This window comes from Schistocerca cancellata, chromosome 2 (genome assembly GCF_023864275.1).
Source record: "Schistocerca cancellata isolate TAMUIC-IGC-003103 chromosome 2, iqSchCanc2.1, whole genome shotgun sequence".
Taxonomy (NCBI): Eukaryota; Metazoa; Arthropoda; class Insecta; order Orthoptera; family Acrididae; genus Schistocerca; species Schistocerca cancellata.
This window is the reverse complement of record NC_064627.1, coordinates 49,337,161-49,354,261: the sequence shown is the minus strand read 5'-3', so window position 1 is coordinate 49,354,261 and position 17,101 is coordinate 49,337,161. Positions and strand designations below refer to the sequence as shown.

At 39.0% G+C, this 17,101-nt stretch overlaps 1 protein-coding gene across 1 annotated transcript in view; it reads right to left on the bottom strand.

The window, feature by feature from the left end:
* LOC126161324 (kinesin-like protein KIF13A) overlaps window positions 1-17,101 on the bottom strand; it is a 136,927-nt gene that overhangs the window by 24,187 nt on the left and 95,639 nt on the right. The window contains exons 23-24 of the mRNA XM_049917079.1: window positions 15,180-15,933; window positions 8,281-8,476 (exon numbers count right to left, since the gene is read on the bottom strand). Coding sequence (XP_049773036.1) covers window positions 8,281-8,476; window positions 15,180-15,933 — 950 coding nt within the window. The remainder of the gene's footprint in view (window positions 1-8,280; window positions 8,477-15,179; window positions 15,934-17,101) is intronic.

The following is a 17,101-nucleotide window of genomic DNA, read 5'->3' as shown; positions in this document are numbered from 1 at the left end:
ACGACACAGTGGTAAGCATTCCTGGTGTAGAGAAACAACTGAAAGATTTGAAAGCAAATAAATCATTAGCTCCAGATGGAATCCCAGGTCAGTTTTACAAAGAGAACTCTGCGGGACTGGGCCCTTACATAGCTTGCATTTACCGTGAATCTCTCACCCATCATAAAGTTCCAAGCAACTGGAAAAAAAAGTGCATGTGACTGCACTGTATAAGAAGAGTAAAAGAATGGACCCCACAAAATTACAGGCCAATATCCCTAATTTCTGTTTGCTGCAAAATCCTTGCACATTTTCTCTTGTGTTCAAATACAGTAAACTTCCTTGACACTGAGAAACTTGTGTCCATGAATCAGCATGATTTTAGAAAGCATCAATCATGCAAAACTCAGTTCTCCCTTTTCTCATATGATATAATGTCCGCTTGCTTAGCTGGGTGGTAACATGCTTGCCTCCCATGCACTGGGACCGGATTCAATTCCCGGCCAGGTTGGAGATTTTCTCCACTCGTGGACTGAATATTTTGTTGTCCTCATCATCATTTCATCCTCAATATCAGTCACAAGTTGCCCAATGTGAGGCTGACTGAATCAACACTTGCACTTTGGGGCCGAACCCAAATGGGACCTCCCAGCAATGCCATATGATCTTTTTTTTTTTTTTTTTTTTCCCTGATATAATGCGAAGTACGGATGAAGGGTAACAAGAAGATCCCATATTTCTAGATTTCCAGAAAGCATTTGACATGGTGCCCCATTGCAGGCTGTTAATGAAGGTATGAGAATATGGAATAAGTTCACAGATATGTGAGTGGCTCAAAGACTTCTTAAATAATAGAACCCACTATTTTGTCCTCATTGGCAGGTGTTCATCAGAGACAAGGGTATCGTAAGGGGTGCCCCAGGGAAGTGAGCTAGAACTGCTGTTGTTCTCTCTCTCTCTCTCTCTCTCTCTCTCTCTATGATTTGGCAGACAGAGTGGGCAACCATCTGTGGTTGTTTGCTGATGATGCCATGGTGTACAGTACGGTGTCAAAGTTGAGTGGACTGTAGGATGATACAAGATGACTTGGACGAAAATTTCCAGTTAATGTGATGCATGGCAGCTAGCCCTAAATGTGGAAAAATGTAAGTTAACATGGATGAATAGGAATATCAAACCTGTAATGTTCAGATACAATATTACTAGTGTCCTACGTGACAAAGTCAAGTCACTCAAATATCTGGATATAGTGTTGCAAGTCAATATGAGATGGAATAAGCATGTGAGAACTGTGGTAAGGAAGGTAAATGGTTGACTTCAGTTTATTGGGAGAATTTTAGGAAACAGGTGTTCACCTTTAAAAGAGGCTCCATATAGGACACTGGTGTGACCTCTTCTTGAGTACTGCTAAGGTGTTTGGGATCCATACCAGGTCAGACTAAAGGAAGACATCAAAGCAATTCAGATGCGAGCTGCTAGATTTGTCAGCAGTAGGTTCAAACAATGTGTAACTGTTACAGAAATGCTTCAGGAATTCAAATGGGAATCCCTGGAGGGATTTCTCTTCTCGAGAAACACTATTGAGAAAATTTAGAGAGCCAGCATTTGAAGCTGACTTCTGAATGATTCTACTGCTGTCAACATAAGTTGCGCATATGGACCACAAAGATTAGATACAGGAAATTAGGACTTGTATGGAGGCATACTGTATTTACTCAAATCTAAGCCGCACTTTTTTTCCGGTTTTTGTAATCCAAAAAACCGCCTGCGGCTTAGAATCGAGTGCAAAGTAAGCGGAAGTTCTGAGAGATGTTGGTAGGTGCCGCCACAACTAACTTCTGCCGTCGAATATATGTAGCGCTACACAGGCATGATTTGCAGACACAAAGATAAATACTGGCGCCAAATCCTCTGCGTCAGTAAATAAATTAAAAGAAGGTGGAAGACGAGCTTTTTTCTCCGCCCCGAGTTTCAACCACTGCATTTTCATACATTATCCAAGGAAGTAAATACAAATTCCGTATTGTTCATCTTCGAATGTTGCAGCGTTTCAATGTACTATGAAAATCTGACTGGCAAGACTGTTTGGGATGTTTGTCAATATGGCCAACTTTACGTTCTGAATTTTTTCCTACCTGTGAGAAGCGGTGGTTGCAAATAGGAACTTTTACGAATTGTGAATCACATGCAGTATTCTCTCAACATAAGAATAATATGAAAATAAACATTTTGCCATGTATTCTTTTGTGTTTGCTGCTATCTCATTTAAATCCTGTCTGCCTAATAAACTACGAAACTAGAGTGAGACAACAGCAAACGCTGAAGAATATACATATCATGCCATGTTTATATTCGTATTCTTCTTATGCCTAATAGTGATACAGTCAGAAATGAAGCACGGTAATTGACTAGATTTTTAAATCTAAGATGACTCTAATTTCTGTGCAGAATATAATGTACTAAAGAGGCGTCTGCAAAGATTTTCAAACGGAGAAAAATTTTCGCTAAACTCTTGTTCAGAACATCTTCTATCATACGCAGTCTATTATTTGGTTCTTGTTGATCATTATCAAAGAAAGCAGCTGTGTAAGTAACAACAAATAGCAGTCTCTAGCCATTGTTTCGCTAATGAGAGGATTCCTCTTTTTTTTTGTGTGCGATAACGCGCACAAAAGCAAGCCATGCCGCGAGCGGCGACAGGTAGTAAACACTCATTATCAGAATGAGACAGACAATGCATGACACAGTACAGTAATGCATTTTTCAGCTTAGAGTGACGTAAACACCTATAAGAAAAAGAACGGCACTTATCAGGTCAAAGAAAAATAAGCAATTAATTCAAACCAGACGAAGCATGTGATAAAGGAAGGGTACCCGTATAAATACGGATGGAGCGCCTGACGCATAGCAATGGCTACCTGGTAAAGCTTAACTGCTAAGCTTACGACTCGAACCAAACTACTGTAGCTGTATAGTCATTCATTCAACCTAAATTGTGTCTCATATTACAATGGACCAACTTTGTTTCGGTTTGGAGGTGCAGCCTAAAACTTTTCTCTCGCCTTGAATTTCGACTCTCAAATTTCAGGTGCGGCTTAGATTCGGGAATTTTTTTTTTTTTTTTTTCCCTTGATTTCGAGTCTCATTTTTCAGTTGCGGCTTAGATTCGAGTGCAGCTTAGATTCGAGTAAATATGGTATAGGCGAATGGAACAGGAAAGTATATGACTAGTAGTGGTACAGGGTACCCTCCACAACACACCATACAGTGGTTTGTAAACTATCTATGTAAATGTAGATGTGGATGTAGATGTACATTAGGGGAGAAGGAAATGGACTAGAGAGGTTTAGGAAAAGGGTGAGGGTTCGTAAAAGTCACCCAGAACCCTGGATCAGGGGAGACTTACTGTATAGGATGAGAAGACAGACTCAGTGATAAAAAGAAATAAGTTATTTCTTCAGATTAAAGGGCAGCACAATAACCTGCAGAAATGACTGTGACAACTGAGATTGTAGAAAACAACCCTCATAAATGAATTTAGGGTCATCTGTGAATAGTTTAGTAGAAAAGACAAATTTTTATTTCACATTATAACTTTTTTTTCCAAATAGAACATACAATTGTTCAGAATAGTGTATTAAATGTGTCATGACTGTTTTCTCTCATAGCACTCAACTTTTAAGTAAGTAGTTCCACTGAATACATATGTAAATAAGTAAATGCTTTCTATAATTACCTGGCTTAATATACTTAAGTTTGTTTCATTCTTATTTTGTTTCAATAGCTTTTAAGAAAATTAGAAAAATAAATCTCACAAAATTGGCAAAACTGTATGGCATAAAGAAACACTAGATCAGCCCATCTTTTTGAGAAATGAATTTAACTATACTTTCCCTGCCTTAGACTACATGTTATAATTGTCCTAAGCTGTGAGGAGGGGAACTTTGTGACAACTAATATTCCATATGCCTTGTTACACATAAAAGATTATTGCCATCAAGAGTAAAGGATAAAAATTCCATATATGTGGATATTAAACGTCAAATTACCTATTTTTATAAGTTATGGTACAGAAGGTGCTAAAAGTGTCACAAGGTTGCCAATTTTAATGTACATTGTTTAACTGTGCCCCAGAAAAAATGGCCAAGAGACGGAGCAGATCTCTATCACCAAACACTGGACTAGAGATGGGGATCAAAACAGACAATCTAAGGATACCACACCTTTCTTCTGCTGATGAATGACTTTATTGGCAAATGTAATGCAAGAGACTTTTATGCAACTCCAAGCACTGAATTTAATAGCAGAGAAAGCTGATCTGTTGGTTAGCATTGGAAAGACTGAAATCATTACCAGTATTAAAGATACCCCACAAATTATGAGTCACCGTTACCACGAATATCTAGGGAGCCAAAACCGAGAAGTACCTAGGAGAATGGATGTCAGATGACCTCAGTGAAATGGTAGCTCCTGAAGAAAGTAAAATCAAACTGTATAGTGCTTAACAGAAAAATTTACACCTTGAAAAATCTATTAATGAATGCAAAACTAAGACACTACCAGGTGTACTGGTGTGAAATTAGTGTTAAGATACAAATGTGTCGATAGGGAACATTTGTAGCCAGCCAATAACAATTTCCTGTGACATTCTTGTTGCTATGTTTCCCCTTTTCTTAGGTTTTACTTTCTTATGTAGCATTTTCCTTCTTTTCCTGCTTTCTTTGAGTGAGTGCCTCATTTTTATTAGGTCTGTCCACATTCGTTACTTTTAATGTGTGTCAGGGCGCTGATGACCTCGATGTTGAGCGCCCATAAGCCCCAACACACCACCACTGTTGTGAACGAGCCTTAATTTTTTTTTTTCTTGTTTGGTTGGTATGACATCTGTCAAAGATATTTAGCATACATCAAGTCATGGGACAAACAACATCATATGTTTTCATCGTGTTAACAATGTCGAATTTTTTACCAGAAAGTGATGATTTGTGGAAAGCATTAATTTTTTGTTTTCATTTGAAAAAAAGTGCTGTGGAGTCACATCGAATGCTTGTCGAGGCATATGGTGATCATGCTCTATCAGAAGCAACGTGCAAAAAATGGTTTCAATGGTTCAGAAATAATGATTTTGATGTAAGAAATGAAGAATGTGGAAGACCACCAAAAAAGTTTGAAGATGCCGAATTGCAAGCAATATTGGATGAAGATGATACTTTGAGTCAGAAAAGCAAATGACAGCAATGCTAAATGTTGCACAACAAACAATTTCTGACCGTTTGAAAGCTATGGGAAAGATCCAAAAGTATGGAAAATGGGTGCCACATGAATTGAATGAAAGACAGATAGAAACCCGAAAAACCATTTGTCAAATTTTGCTTCAAAGACATGAAAGAAAATCAATTTTGCATCGAACTGTTACTGGCGATGAAAAATGGATTTATTTTTAGAATCCTAAACAGGAAAAATCATGGCCGGGACAATCGTCAACATCGACTGCAAAACCAGATCGATTTGGCAAGAAGACAATGCTCTGTGTTTGGTGGGATCAGAAAGCTGTGGTGTATCATGAGCTTCTAAAACCCAGTGAAACTGTGAATACTAACTGCTACAGACAACAAATGATCAATTTGAACTATGCATTGATCGAAAAAAGACCAGAATGGGCCAGAAGACATGGCAAAGTAATTTTTTTTACACAACAATGCACCTGCACAGAAAGCAAAACTGGTTCAGGATACAATCAAAACACTTGGCTGGGAGCTGCTACCCCACCCGCCGTATTCACCAGACTTGGCCCCTTCCGACTACCATTTTTTTTTTTCATCAATGGGACAGGCATTGGCTGAGGAACACTTCGATTCCTACGAGGAAGTCAAAAATTGGGTATCTGATTGGTTTGCTTCAAAAGACGAACATTTCTTTTGGCGTGGGTCCACAAATTGCAGGAAGGTGATCAAAATGTATAGAACGCAATGGTCAGTACTTTGAATAAAATATTTTTACTTTTCAGTTAAAAATTAGTGTTTCATTTTCACAAAAAAAACACTCATTTCATACCGGTACACCTGGTATAATACAGTAATCAGTCCTCTTTGCAGAAGTGTGCCTATCCCTAATCAAGACTCCCCAATAAGAAACCTCAAATTACAAGAAAACAAATTCCTGTGAAAGATAGTGGGGCCGAGGATCCTACCAGATGGGAGACAATGGTACAAAGCTAATCATGATCACCAACACCAACAGAACCTTACCAATGCCATTAGAAGAAGACAACTAACTTTCTACGGCCACCTGTACAGAAAGGACTCCCAAATGCTGTCCAATAAGACCTTCGAAGTAACCATCGAGGGTAAATCTACTGGATTCCTGCAGATAAAGCAAATAGAGAAAGACCTTTCAGAACTTCGTATTAGCCAAGACTTAATCATTAACAGGGGTGACTACTGTTTAGCTATTGAAATTAAGTCATTGCCTTACAAAAGTTAATTGCAATGAGATCTGGAAATGGTCCGAGGAATGCATGATAAGAATTCAGCAGAAAAATGAAGGAATACAGGGCTAACAGCAAAGCTCAAGGTACTAACAAGAAAACAGCTACTAAACTTCACCAAAGACAACAGAAGCGGCAGACGACAACAGCCCAGCAAAAACACGAGAACCATTGCCCACAGGTGGCCCAAAAGGGTTAAAAAAGAAAATAATAATAATAAAATATAATACATATTTTTCATCCCCTTTTAAACTCTCATTCTCAGGAGAAAGGGGCAGATATCAAGCAGTAAAGGCAGGATGTTCATACATAGGAGAAAAGCACATGCAGGGAAAAAGTATGCCATTGCTACCATTCAATCAACAGCACCACAAGGCACTATAATATCTCCCCTTTTGTCTTTGCTTTATTTTAATATGAGTTTTATGTATGACGACACACTTGTGCATAATGTTCTCTTGCATAGAAATTAATTAGGTTGTGTTGGTAATATTTATTGCATAGTGCCTATGTTCATCTGTCACATGAAATTAAGAAAAAATAAGGAATTCACTTGTTTGATTTAAAAGAAATTTGACAGGTTGTGGCATGTAAAGCTCTCATGAAGCCCTATTAAAAATAAAATTTAAGTTTATCTGACTTCACAACTGTTCATTGATTTCATGATTTAACTAAGATCAAAAGTAGAGATTAAGCTTTGTAAGAATTTTCAGTGCCACCTTCCAGAGATCAGCGGTATTACTTACCAGACAAGACACACATAAGGTCATGAACAAACAGCTATTTGAATACCTAAGAATGTTTTTAATTTCATAGGAACAGATGACTCAGGAGGTGATAGCACTTGAAAATAATTCTTATCTAACAATGAACTTTTATGTTATTTTACTTGAAGCAGATACTCAGGAGACTGCTATTTTCCTTGCTCCTCTTTTCTTTTTTCAGTTCCCTGTAAATCAGTATCTCTTACTGTCCTTTTTAATAATTTCTTGTGCATTTTTCTCTGTGTTCCATCCACATCCACCAACCCAACATTCTTCCTTCATCTTTCCACCATTTTTCTTTATCTCTTCTTTTAATCTGCCCCCAATAATTCTTTAATGTTTTAGTATTCACCTCAGACCTATTGACTGTGTCATTCTTGAGTGTGAAATAGAAATTAAATTCTTAGTTTTGCAGCCCATTATTATTTTCTGTTTCTCTCCTGAAACAGGTTTCTCAAAACCAAAGTTTAAAATGGCATTAACTGATAAAAGTGAGGATGCTGAATGAGCAGTATCCTACAGTTTTCCCTTTCCTGCACCTATGCCAACAGCATCTCAAGAGAGAAGAGACCTGAATGTAGAAATCTGACAATAAAGTACGAGTAAGTACAATACAATACCATTAATATATCGTTTATTCCAGTATTAATCACAGGCATACATAATGAGATTAAGACTGGAATAAATAGCTTATTACAGTCATTGTGCAATTTTTTCATTTGGGTACAACAGCTATATAGTAAGTGATGGAATAAAATTATACGGCGTAAAAAACCAGTTCTCAAAAAGTCCCAATGTGAAATAAGAACTAGATGTATACCATCATCTGTATTTCTCATAGATAACATTGTTGTTGAGCAAAGACTGATGATTTGAGATTAAACTGGTGCCACAAACATGAAAGCTGAAGCTCAGGAATTATTGCTATTATTAGTATTGCTAAACTGTTTCTCAGATATGATATACCCATGGCGTCAAACTAAATTTCACACTCTTGTGGTAGCAATTTTCATGAACAATTTACGAGAGCAGCAAATTAAGACACTGTACCTTCATGTGGAAGTCTTTCTGAAGATGTGCTGTGTGGGCTTGACACTCCGTTGTGTCCAAGTGCCAAGTTTTGGAGCCTCTGTTCCAATTTATAAGCAGCCTTGCTGTCAGACATTGCTGGACGGGCCATGGGAAAGGAAGCACGGTGCTGTGTTGAAACTGCATTCTTTGAAGTTGTTTTACGTCTTCTGACAACCTGTAATTGAAATGTATTTGGTTATTAAACATATTTAGTGCCATCTGCAGATTGTACAGTGTAGGGTCAACAGTGTAACTAATAAGAAAATAAATTCCACATCAAACTAAGTTCTCTATTTCTTTAGCAACAGCAGTTTGTTATTTTCAGGGGGCAATTCTACAGTTTCTAAAAGATTTGATGTTACAGTTGAGGACCCCATAAGCACTTGAATAAGAGTAAATTATGTAACACAATAGAACACTGTTTATATTAATAATGTACTTTTGATCAAGTTCTTAAACAGACATTAAAAGTCACAAAATGAACTACTGTAAGATGAAAGTAATGGCACTATTACAATGCTTCTGTTAGTATTTGATGCTCCCAATTTAGAATCAATAATATTGACTAAAAAAGTAAAAAATTGTTCTCAACTCTATCTTGGAAAATTTCAAAAAAAAGTTGCCATGGTATATGGTAATTCTTGAACAATGAATTTTGGCCTGTAACATTCATATCACTTATACATACATATAATTTCATATTGTGCCTTTTACTGTAATTTAAAAATCTCCATAAAAGATAAAAGGTAGTGATGGAATCACAGCTAAAATTCAAACTCTAGAGTACAAACAAGAGATATTGAAGCAGTATGTAATCAGAATCCATTAGAAGATTTCGTCAAGGAATCAGCAGACAAAAAATGAGGAATGATTTGAGAAAATGAATAATGCCCATTGAGAAGTAGTGGTGACAAGAAGCCTTTTCTACCGAGACACTACCATTGATGTTATAAGCTTACTGTCTTTGCTGGAAGGTGCCATGTATGATGTGAATACATCAGAATAGAGGGATACAAGCGATTGGCAGAAATATTGAAGAAATGCACAGATTTCACGGTGGTTAGTGTAATGGAACATACCACACATAAGCTGAAGTGAAATAGCAAAATGTGACCACCAATAAGCCTCCTGATGTTCTTCAGTTTATACTGAACAGGACCTTTCCTGGAAGTAAGTATATATTGATGTGATCATCAACATAATTTAACAGGAATGACACAACTCACCTTAAAAAGGAACATGCTCTGACAGTTCTGTGGTAAAGGAAGGAAGACGAGAGCTTAATGCCCCATTGATGAAGAGGTTGGTAAAGATGGAAGACAAGCTTGATTAGGGGAAGGACAGGGACAGAAATCAGGTGTTCTTTCCAAAGCATTTGCAGTAAACAATTTTCAGAAACCATGGGAACCTATATCTGGATGGCCGGATGGCAACCAAACCACCATTTTCCTGAATTCAAGACCAGTATGTTAACACTTTGCCACCACATTCTATCTATTGTACAGTCCAAACATTGTGTTCAGCACACACTGTGATAATAAATGATGGATTCGTCAGGTAAAGCATTTAGCAAAGATTTTTATTCACTGCTGTTGTAATGTAAGCAGTGGTGTTATAACTACTATGAACCAAAATAAAGTGAATTTAAATGTATTGAAATTTCTGTGAACTGCTGTGTTAGCAGTTGTAAATACTTATGTCAATAAGCCCAGAATTTGATATATGAGGTGCTATCCAAAATTTTCAGGACTGGTGCTGCCATCTGTTGAAAACCTTACCTTTGGCCTAATGGTCACCATCACTCTCAAAAAAGTTCCCATCTGCATGTACACACCGGTCCCAGCGCTTCTGCCACTGGTCAAATGTTTTCTGGAAGTCCTGTTCTTTGAGGGTGTTTATCACCACCAGCGATGCTTCTTGAATCCTCTCTAGAGTATCAAACTGATTGCCTTTCAACTTGAATTTCAGTTTTGGGAATAGTGCGAAGTCACAAGGTGCCAAATCGGGTGAGTACAGTGGGTGGGATGCAACTGCCATGTTTTTTTCTTTTTGCCAAAAAGTCCTGGTGAGCAAGGACATGTGACAGGGCACACTGTCGTGATGCAGCAGCCAGTTCCCTCGATGCCAAAGTTCAGGCCCTCATCGCCGAATGTTTTCACGGAGCCATCGCAAAACGTCACAATAGTACATGGAATTCACTGTTTGGTTGGGTGGGATGAATTCTTCGTGCACAATTCCCTTGGTATCAAAGAAAATGATGATCATGCTCTTCACTTTGCTCTTAACCTGTCTTGCTTTTTTCGATCTTGGAGAGCTCGGGCTCTTCCACAGGGGCGATTGTTGCTTTGTCTCTGGGTCATATCCGTAAATCCAGCTCTGTGATAACCCGTGACAAGAAGGTTCGATCATCAGCTGTGGTCTGACGAAGGTCCACTGTTCTGCTCGCGGATCCATCGTAAAATTGTATTACGGAAATCACTGTGGACATGCAACACATCCTATCAGCTGAATGCCACTCTGCACACTGACTCATCTGATAGCTCTCGCCACCTAGCGGTGCAAAGATCTACTACTCCTACTTCCCAGATGGCAGCACCAGTCCCAAAAATTTTGGATTCCCCCTTTTATTATATATTAGAAGTCACAAACTCCCACTTAGTGTATGGTGAAATTGTGAATGATGAACAGATAACAATAAAAACAGATGACACTTTAAATGTTCTTATCATTACCACTTTTTCTGAAAATGTTTGGACCACAATAAATACGATTTATATAAATGGTCTTGTGCACCCACGGAGTAGAGAGAGAGAAAGAGAGAGAGAGAGAGAGAGAGAGAGAGAGAGAGAGTGTGTGTGTGTGTGTGTGTGTGTGTGTGTGTGTGTGTGTGTGTGTGTGTGTGTGTGTGTGCGCGCGTGCACACGAGGGGCAGGCTGCGTTGGGGTGCTTGTGCCAGTGGCAGCACCCACTGCCCACTCAAGTGGACACAGATTTTATGACTCACAGTGCCTATGTCAGTCTCCATAACACTCTGTTATTAATATTTCACTTTTGTGTTGAAAACTTATAATTTCCTTATAATTTCCACAAAATCATGTTTAATACACTACCAATTAACAAAATCAGTACTCCCACTACAGTTGAAATATTAGTAATGCACAGCTGAAGCTGAAATGATAATCACAATAGAAGTTTAATATATTACAGTTGCAGGGACAGGCACTACATCAGTGAATTTCTTAATTAATATTATGTTAGTCTTGCTTCCTCAAAACTTTTTCTCTTCTTTGACCGACAAAGGAAAAAATAATTGTATCTGAAAGGTACTGGTTTTGATGACAATGTGGTCCATCCCCTTCTATCAGTTTTAGACATAATTCATATCTATATTTGATTATTGAGATGTTTCTCCTGGTAGATATGTATTTGTTTTGACAGAATAATAGTTACATGTTGTTTATAGCCAAAAGCCTTGGGGATCTCAAAGACTTACAGTACCTCAGATAGAACTATGTTCCAATGATCAGTACTTTTGATGTGCAACTCTAATTAATTTAATTCCTTTTTAATCCATGTCATATTAAACAGCTCAGTTGCAATGTATTAATATATACCAACACTAAAGCAGCTTTGCAGAGGGTCACTGTGAAGATAGTTGAGGGTTTAGTTTCAAAATAATGTGGCCTAATTCCCAAGAGGATTTTATTCAAATAGACACTTGCCATGGATATCTTCACACTTATAAAAGAATACTTTGTAATAAACATACCTGATGACAGATGTTCTCTGGGATATTGACAATTTTATGTCCTTAGCAAATGCAGGCATCACAGCGAATGTTCTGATTAATGTACATAATGCAGCCACGGGTCACAAGACTAACAAGGTACTAATTAGGAAATTTCACAGGTCATACCATCATACTATCATACTGTCGAGCACTGCTTTTAACTTGTAAAGTGCTGTCAATAGGGCAATGCAGCAAAATCAGGAAAATAAATTACATAATACTACACCTGTGGCAGTGTTTTGTACATTTTTTGTGTGTCCACTAACTCCATTATATCGTACTAATGGAAAATTATCATCCCTGTTTCGTATAGAATGCTGTAAACCTTATACAGACTTTGAATGGGCTTTCCAATGATGATTTGCTGGTCTTCAGACAGATGCATTAATGTCTGCCTGAACAACAGGAATATGTTAAACAAATGGACCATGGGCAGTACAGTGTGAAGTACATGGTGTATCATAATTAACAGTGAAAGCTGCCAAGGATGAAAGTATATGACAACAAAAGCAAAGTGCTATATCCCTGGTAGACGGATAGCGGTGCACATATCAGTCAATGCACAAATGGAGGAAGCTGACAGACAGGAGAGCCACCTGTGGAAGAGTAACCCAACCCAATGGTATAGAGAACGAAACATGACAGACAGCATATGGACAAGACAACAGACCAAGACTAGGACAAGCAACCTTACAACAAGGTACTTAGCAAAGCAGTCGCCACAATGATGACAACAAGATCAAGAGTAGTAGAGAGACCAAAGATGCAACCAGAGAGAATAATCAGCTACCATGCAACATAGTTATCCAATCGCTAAAGTATAGTGAAGATCAATCTATAGTATCAAGCGCAAGCACTGAACTGCATGGTGTGCGTTGCTGCCTAAATACTGGCCACATGGAATGGTATTCACTGGCAAACTCAAATGGAGAGACTGTGGCACACTCGCCATGAAAGTGCAGTGCAGCCCTCCATCAGCTATTGAGGTCAAACTCCTCTGTTAGGCATTCAACCTCTGTGGTACTTGGTACCAGACAAAGCTATTCCAGTAACCGTGGGCCCGCAAATGTGCTGTTTGCATGATTATTGTGAATGTATTGTTACGAGCTGCCGTGACATATAGTCCTCATTAGTGGAATGTATTTGAAATGTAAATTTTTCAATTAAATTTCCATTCAATTGGGCACAAATTTCACTCATGAACTACCATAACAAGAAATACAATACTGCTTCAGCAAGTTACATGTTACAGTCTGCCCGGTTAGCCATGTGTTAGGCCGCACGGCTTTCCAGATTGGGAAGGAGTGCCTGGTCCCCAGAACGAATCCTCCCGGCAGACTTGGGTCGAGGTCTGGTGAGCCTGCCAGTCTGTGGATGGTTTTTAGGCGGTTTTCCATCTGCCTCGGCAAATGCGGGCTGGTTCCCCTTATTTCACTTCAGCTACACTATGTCAGCAATTGCTGCGCAAACAAGTTCTCCACGTAAGCGTACACCACCAATACTCTACCACGCAAACATAGGGAGTTACACTCGTGTGGTGTGAGACGTTCCCTGGGGGAGGGGGGGGGGGGGGTCCACCAGGGGCCGAACCACACAATAACCCTCAAAGAGTGGTTCAGTGTGAGGCAGCGGAGGGGTGAGGTGGACTGGGGTAGTCATCTGCTTGACCTAACTATTTTGGACTGTACTGGCACATTACATGCCATTCTACATCAGTAATAAAATGTGCCAGTGCCCCATCATGCTTATACTATACTCCTTAACCATGGGACATTGGTGAAGTTTCAGACCAATTAGATGAGGACTCATTTAAAATACATTTGTACTAACAAAGATGATATTTCATACTGAAATCAGTGTTGGCTCATAGCCACATACTCATAATTATAACAAAAAGGCTCGCTAGAAGACCCAAATTTACTGAAACATTTGCTTCTGTTCTTGTGTACTTCAACCTGTGCGAGCTTCTGCTATTAATTATGATACATCATTTATAGTATAGAACAGTCATAAAAAGCAGAAGAGTGTTTGTCCACACAAGAGAATAACAGCAAATCATGAGCTCTGCAGCAGAAAATTGCAGAAAATGTGAACATGTTTTTGCAATGTTAGTGCTTTATCTCCCTTGTACTGAGCTGTTCTGTGATGCAGTGTACAAGGAACACTTAGAACTCCCATCTCAGAAACATTGTGCTGTAGATTCAAAGTTTATTATACATATTTCTTTTCTAACATCATTTCACAAGCTTGTGAATACATTTTAATACACAGCAAATGAATATTGCAGTATCTCACACATATACACTTTCTGCAGTCGAGGACTGTCGAAATACAGTTTCACATTTGCTATTTGCATCTTCCAGATTCTTTGAAGCACTCATTATTATAAAAAAAACAATAACTTGTTATAAACTTAATATGTCCTGAGACATTAGCTCTTAATACCACTTCCATATTACACTACAGAACAAAACCTTTTGATGGTGTGATCTTCACATTGCCTACCCATTCTGCGATTTTACTGTAGAACAAGCATTCCATGTACATGGTAATATTTCTCCTATAATAATAATATTTCTTAGTGCCACTTTGACCTGAACAGCATAATCATTTCCATGAGTAGTGCAGCCCCTTTTTGTCAATGAAATCAGTTTCTCTAGTTACCTAACTAGTATTGAACATTGTCAGTGACAGAAAATGTTAAAACACAGTTCCTTAGACAAATTCTATAAACAACCAGCAGAAACCTGTATAGGATTTTCAAGAGTACGTTCAGTAGTTTTTATAGCACTAAAAGTTCCTTTCTCTCTCTCTCTCTCTCTCTCTCTCTCTCTCTCTCTCTCTCTCTCTCTCCCCCCCCCCCCCCCTTTCTCTGTCTGGAGAGCAGTAACATGATCAAGACTGGGCATGGTATTTTATAATGCACACACTGGATAATGCATGAATCCCCAAATATTTCAACTATATGCAGTTTTACAATATTTTACAATGCAACGTATATGATGTTAAGAGCAAAACACACACACATATGGGAGGGCAGGACTGGGAGAAGTTACAACAGCTTAGAAAATTTATTTAATGTACTTACTTTCCCTGGAGGTAAACGGGTGTGGACAACTGAGCTTCCTTCTGATGGTGAGTCATCGCCTGAGTTTGGTGTTGCAGGAGAATGTGAAGAAACAGCTTTGGTCAGATTTATTGTATCCGCACCTCCTGTCAGTTCATCCACAATGTCTGCAGAATCACAAACACTTCCTGGTTGAAGTTCATGAGTTTGATGTTGAACAGTATGCCTTTCTGATATCTGATCACTGGATAACCTACTAACATCACTTTCCGAATCAATGTTACATTCACTGTCTTTTGGAATGGAATTTTCGATGTTATGGGGCTCCTCTTTCAGTTCCTTGCTCTCAGACAATTCTTTTTCACTCGTGTGGCTATTTTTCAAATCCAAACTTAAAGAACTTCTATCAGGTATGTTCGCAACAGAAGGCTGGACATTCTGAGTATCACTTTCCACAGGAATCTCTGAAACAGCCTGCACTGATTCATTTCCTTTGTTGGCTGCTTCAGTAGATTTCCAAGGAATTACTTCTCCTTCAGCTTCGGCTTCAGTGGAACAGCTCATCCTGTTTTCAACAATTTCTTGCCTCTCAGAGATATTTCCATAGTTCTCTATCTCTTCTTCATGGTAATTAGCTTCAGCAACGGGGTGTAATTCAGCAATAGCCAGTGGTCGTGTTTCCACATCTGGAGTCTCATCAACACTAATACTCCGTACAGACATAGAATCTTCACTAGTAAGATTCGTGTAGGAGACAGCCTGAGATCCGTATCCACTGAAATAATAGTACAAATATTTAGTTACACTTATTATTCAGGTAAAAACAAGGTTTGAATCTGCTAGCTTCAGAAAATGAAGTAACAAATTCAATAACTACATCAAATAGTAGTTCAAAATGGTTCAAATGGCTCTGAGCACTATGGGACTTAACATCTGAGGTCATCAGTCCCCTAAAACTTAGAACTACTTAAACCTAACTAACCTAAGGACATCACACACATCCATGCCCAAGGCAGGATTCGAACCTGCAACCGTAGCGGTCGCACGGTTCCGGACTGAAGCACCTAGAACCGCTTGGCCACTGTGGCTGGCTCAAATAGCAGTGCACTCATAAACATTGTGTACAGCTTTTGCTGCAAATAGTTTAGTATTGCAATAAGGTAAACAAAACTTTATTTATTAATGTTGCAGGTAAGTTCTGGTAAACTGTAAATATATTAGCTCTGCTACAAACACTGCACAGCTTTTTATGTTTCAATGACCCCCAACAAGTTGTCCACCAGGATGAATGGCCACAGCCAAACTGTTGCCAAGAATGAAGTTGACTGCCCGATGGTACGATACAAGATGCAGTCGAGCACAAAATGCTCAATTTTAATGGCTGCTTCACAACCCATGCCATCTGGATCCTTCCTTGCACCAACAGCCTCTATGAACTAGGCAGATGGGAGTTATCTTTAAAATACATCCTTCACTCCCGTAATTGTCTGGCTTCCATCTCCAGTAACTCACTGTCTCCACATCCTCCACCCAACAGTTTTCCCCTCTTCTGCCCTGCCACCCCTAATAGTTCACATCCCCATGTCACCTCCAGTATGCCTCGATCCCCACTGACTCTGACGACCGTGCATCACACACTTAGCCTATGTACCTGCCACCTCTCCCTCCCACATTGTTAGCTGGCAAACCAACTGCCTCCCTCTGAGCCGCTAGCCATCCAACCCCAATCCCTCTCCCTGCCTTTTTCCCCTCTCTTTTTCTCTTCTCCCTCCCCACCCTACATGACACTATCCTCACCACAGCTAGTCCACCTGCCAAAATACAGCACTGGGGCTGTTTGTCAAGCTGCCACCATGTAGAGGCATTGACAGATATATATATATATATATGTGTGTGTGTGTGTGTGTGTGTGTGTGTGTGTGCGTGTGTTTTACTCTAGCTCA